Raw genomic sequence first — 5,086 nt, 5'->3', positions numbered from 1 at the left:
TCTTACTTAAGATATTTATTTAATCTCATAAAAAAAATTGACATTTTCTCTTATATATATATTTTTTTAAAATATAATTGCTTAAAAATTTGTCTTGGAAGTTAATCTATTGTGCATTTTTTCAAATTATAAAGCATCTCATCATTAGTGCTATTAATTATTTTTATTTTTTTCTCAACTTCATCATTAATGTTATTTTTATTATTTCCTTAAATCACTTTTTACCTGTCTTTGTTCTTTTTTACTTTCTTTTATTTATTTATTTTAAAATTTTGGTTATTGGTATATTGGTTTTGAGTATTATTTTGCACTTCTATAAAATAAATTTTAGTTATTGGTATATTAGTTTTGTATTTTTTCACTTTCCACTTCTTTGTATAGTTTAGGAGAGTTGCCATCATCCCTAGTGGTATTAGAAAAACAACTATCCAACAATTCATGATCATCTTCGCATTCTTTAAAAGAATATTCCACATCTTATAGAATATGTGGAGAAAAATAACAACTTTCAATCATTAATTTAAAAAGTTAAAGGTGTTCAAATGATCATTAATGAAAACTTAAAAGGGGCTATTTGTATAGTTTGCTTTGAATTTTTCTATAAGTTCTTCAAGTCCTTAAATTCATTAAAAATTTGTTGTGATATTTTCTCTCTAAGATGAACCTTTATGTAAATTATACTTCATATATATTACTCTACTAGTATTGATATAATAAGAAAATAAAGTCAAATAAGATGATCAATAAAGTACATGAGATTAAGTTCTCTAAATTAACATTAAAAGAACTCCAAAATAAATCAAAAGGTCCACAACCAGGTTGTTTCTAAGTTGGACGACTGGTATTCTCTTATTTTGAGAATTTTAAAAGATCATGATCAAAGGTATGGTGATGAAATATTGGATATTTTTGTGGGTTAACCAAATCTGTTGTAGGTGCGTGAGACTGTAGCGCAACGCCTTGATTTGAAGAAGCAAGAAGTTTATCCAAGAAAGACCAATCGCCACTAAATTTATCGTGTTGTTGAGAGAAATTAAAATTAGGTCCTGACGTTGATGTTAGTCTCAATAAGTTGTGATTATGATGATGAGTAGTAGTACTACATTCGATCAACGGAGAGATGAGTGATGGAGATGGAAGTGTCAAGTCAGGACTAAGCAATTGAGGTAGATGCATTGAACCATCAAAGGATGATTGATAGTTGTCGTAGCAGGAGGCTGCGGTTTGAATATTTTGTTTTGAATTTCCTGCTTTCATATGATCTGTAAAAGGTAATTGTTCCTCGTGATCTTGATCTCCAATATCGTGTTGGAAACCTCTTGTGTAGTTCTTTTTCTTGAATACCCTACAAACAACCCAACCTTCTTCCTGCAACAATCAAAAGAAATTTAGTACTACTCTTTAATTCTGTCTCTCCATTTATATGATGTAGTTTGACTTGGCATATAATATTATATATAAATCTTTAATACTTCATTTTATGTTCAGTTTATACTCCATCCGTTCATATTTATATGTCGTCCTTACTAAAAACTGATATTTTTTAATATTTTATGCATTGCGAAGTTATCAATAGGTTGGGTTCTATACCTAACCCCCCACCAATATGTGGTTTTGGGGGAAAAATGCATGAATGACAGTATTCTTGCTATTTTACCTTGTGAGTTATTAGCCTTGAAAATATACATTTGATCAATATAGAAAAACTAAGTAAATAATTTATGTACATTAGTCAAATTAATTCATGATCATTGATTGAAACTTGACTTCAAAAAAACATTAAAGATAGATAGTATAGTGAAATTACTTAATTTATTAATGCACATAAATCTAAAATTGTGACATATAAATAGAAACAGAGGGAGTATGATGTAGTTTGACTAGACACAAAATTTAAATAAACAAAAAAAGACTTCTCAATCTTGTGTTCTTAGATGTATCTTAAGTACTTGTGAAACTCATGGTGTTAAAACATGTCATAACATTTGTATAGTTATAGAAGTTTCTCACTGAGAGTAAAGTGAAATGACGTTAAAATATAAATATGTATCCATTTTTTTAACGAATTAATAAGAAAATAATGTTACATAAACTCGAATTGAAAGTTAGTTATTACCTCTACTTCAGCATTGTTGTCATCAAGTCGATATTCATGCATGATCCAATCAGTTTTTTGGCCATGAGGGGCACGTCCTGTGTAAAATACAAGAGTTTTCCTCATCCCAATTCTTTTGGAGTTGCTAAGGTATATTGCTTTATCTCTCCCTGTAGCCTTCCAAAATCCAGCTGTCGTTGCGCGATTCGTTCGAGTTCCAGTAGGGTATTTCTTGTCCTTGTGACTGAAAAAATACCATTCATTCTGTGGACCTGATCCAATTCTACATATTTCTGCATTTCATCAAGTGTATACAAGTTATATTTTTAGCATATGGTTCACTTACATATTTATATTTTTTACTTTCATAATGTCAAATACTTTTTCCGATATCGTTCTGATTTCGAGAGTTAAACCTGAATTTAGGCATGGAATCCTTAAGTTTTTTGAAATAAATTTTACATATAATTGAAAACTACGTAAAAAGTACTATACGCCACAATAATTAACAATTCAAGAAATATACGAAAAATTTACAGTCGAAAAGAAATAGTTTAAATCTCAAAAAATAAAAGGTGCGACATAAATTGAGACGGAGGGAGTAATAAATGAACAAAAAAATACAAGTAACGTAACCTTCTACGGTAGGTTACATTTCATAGATTGTGTAAAAATTCATTTAGGCATCAGAAAGTGGATGTAACCCTAAATCCATTGTGGTTTAGTATAATTTCCCTATAAAATTATACTAACTAATGTCATAATATGGTTTTGTTCTTTAATTTATTAATCTTTAGAAAAAATAATTGATCTAGATCCTTGGATTATTTTTGTGATTATAAGAAGATTCTCTATGGTTTTGAAGTACAAATCCAAATTTGGTGATATAGAAATCTCATCTTTATGATCAAATTTACTTTCTACTCGTAAATCTGCCAAAGTTCTTTATTGATTGACTTGATCTACCCGAGCAAGTAAGGTAAGAAAGATCCTGACAATCTAGGTCACGAATCTTCTTTTTTAGAGAATCGACATCATCTAAATAAATAAGTTTCCTATAAAATGAGTTTAATTTATTCTTTTGCATTTTTAGGTCATGAAAGAAGAAAGTTAATTGCATGCATGAACAAAACAATTTTATCATACCTTTAAGATCCCATGGTTCAAGTTTGTTAAGATCCACTTCTCTAATAACATCCAAATCTATTGCTTCATACGATACTTTCTTCCTCAGATAATAATAAAGAAGCTCTTCGTCCGTTGGATGAAAACGAAACCCTGGAGGAACTGAAAGGTGCCCGTTAGCTGCTCCAGACATCATCGTGTATATTTTTTCTATATTGCAATCGTTAAAACACAAGTTATTAAGCTAAATTTCAACAAAGAAAGAAGATGTTGTGCTAAAAAACGACTGGCTAGTAGTTGTGTGACATATAATTCTCAGTTGTAATACGCGTAACGTGACCTTGTTTACTAATGGGACATTATTTACTCGATAAGAAGGATCGATGAAGAACAAAGAGAAATGATAGTGAAAATTATGATGTTAAGAGGAAGCAAGATATAGGGGGGAAAATATACATATTATTATGTTATAAATGTCAACAAAAAAATGTGATGTGATGTTATGTTATGTGTGAATTATGGTATGGAAATGAAATAAAAGGAAGAAATTATTACCAGACTTTGGAAAATGTCGTTGAATGGGAAACCTTATTCCAGATATAAGTGATGAAAATCTGCTTCAACTAATGTAAATATATTTATTTATATATATTTGTGTTATTATTTTCTCAATATATATCCAGCTTTTTTAGACATGTACACAGTCAAAGTCAAACACCAATAAAACTTATTTTTACATATTACAGTCAATTCTCCTTTTTCTTTTAATCATAGCCCTTAGTTTTCCCACTTGACATTTTCCTCAATTTATTTGAGATGTTGGCATTATTTTATTTTTTAAAAAAAAATGCATCTGGTGTTTAGAGTCCATATTGAAATTCCAATTAAATTTAAATCACGCACTTCAAAATCTATTCGCAAATGATGCTCCCAATAGAATTTTTTCCATACCAGATGTTGGCATTAAGTATTTGAGTTAGGAATGAAAACCTTCTAAAACTTTATTACACAATAATGGACAGGTTATCCATCGTATACGTTGTTAGCTTAATTGGTCCATCTGCGCATGGTTATATATTATATTCATCATTTCATCTTAATTTATGTGATAACTTTGATTTGACACATAATGTATTAAAGAAAGAAGAATCTTGAAATTTATATTATAAAATAAATATTTAATATTATTTGTGTAATTGTAAATCATTTCACGAAGAGTTCAAAGAGAATTCTAGAATTATTCGCTCAGTCACATATTACTTGTTCACTTTTCTTTTTATACGCCTCTTAAAAACTTATAAATAAAAAAAATTATTTTTACTAATTTATCATTCAACTCTTTTTAATACACTTTATTTCTTTGGCTTATCCATCAATACCAAAATTAAGAATGGAGGAACTTTTTTAAAAATTACAATGTATATACTTTCAAAAAGAGTTCATTTAAGGGAAAATGAAAAAATTAATTAATTTTTTATTAATTTTTTTAATTGACAAGTAATTTGGGAGAAATGTTTATTATTGATTTTACTCTTATTTGTATCTAAGATATAATTTTTTCTTCATTAAATATTATAATATTGAAGTATTTGTAGTTTTAAAGAACAATCCTACTAAAGATAAAATGAGAAAAAATGTATTTCATCCGTTCAATAATAATTGTCCACTATATTTTTTAGGATGTCTAACAATATTTGTCCACTTTATAAAATCAATGGATAATTTTACATGACTTAATTCCTAATTTACCCTTATTATTAATTATAGTCATTTCTCTACTACATTTTTCAAGACATTGTATTTATTATATTCAAAGAATTATAATAAAATTATTCTTCTATTTATAGTTTCTTAATAAATGTGTAA

The 5,086-nt window shown here is 27.9% G+C and overlaps 1 protein-coding gene across 1 annotated transcript; it reads right to left on the bottom strand.

Moving 5' to 3' along the window:
• Window positions 1-747: 747 nt before the first annotated feature.
• Window positions 748-3,621, bottom strand: LOC125861964 (NAC domain-containing protein 76-like). Its single transcript, XM_049541898.1, has 3 exons — window positions 3,242-3,621; window positions 2,117-2,388; window positions 748-1,368 (listed from the first exon to the last, which is right to left on the bottom strand). Exons 1-3 carry the CDS (start codon window positions 3,414-3,416, stop codon window positions 850-852), a joined length of 966 nt encoding a protein of 321 aa, XP_049397855.1. The 5' UTR covers window positions 3,417-3,621; the 3' UTR covers window positions 748-849.
• Window positions 3,622-5,086: the final 1,465 nt, after the last annotated feature.

The sequence above is a fragment of the Solanum stenotomum genome, chromosome 4 (genome assembly GCF_019186545.1).
Source record: "Solanum stenotomum isolate F172 chromosome 4, ASM1918654v1, whole genome shotgun sequence".
Classification (NCBI taxonomy): domain Eukaryota; kingdom Viridiplantae; phylum Streptophyta; class Magnoliopsida; order Solanales; family Solanaceae; genus Solanum; species Solanum stenotomum.
Note: the sequence above shows the minus strand (reverse complement) of the source record. Positions and strands in the feature narration are given on the sequence as shown.

Bases quoted from the DNA above. Each gene is read 5' to 3' on its own strand.
- LOC125861964 (XM_049541898.1), bottom strand. From the start codon at position 3,416: ATGATGTCTGGAGCAGCTAACGGGCACCTTTCAGTTCCTCCAGGGTTT. The intron at 2,389-3,241 runs GTATGATAAAAT...GATGAAATGCAG, and splicing joins TGAACCATGGGATCTTAAAG to AAATATGTAGAATTGGATCA. The intron at 1,369-2,116 runs GTAATAACTAAC...TGATTGTTGCAG, and splicing joins ACAACAATGCTGAAGTAGAG to GAAGAAGGTTGGGTTGTTTG.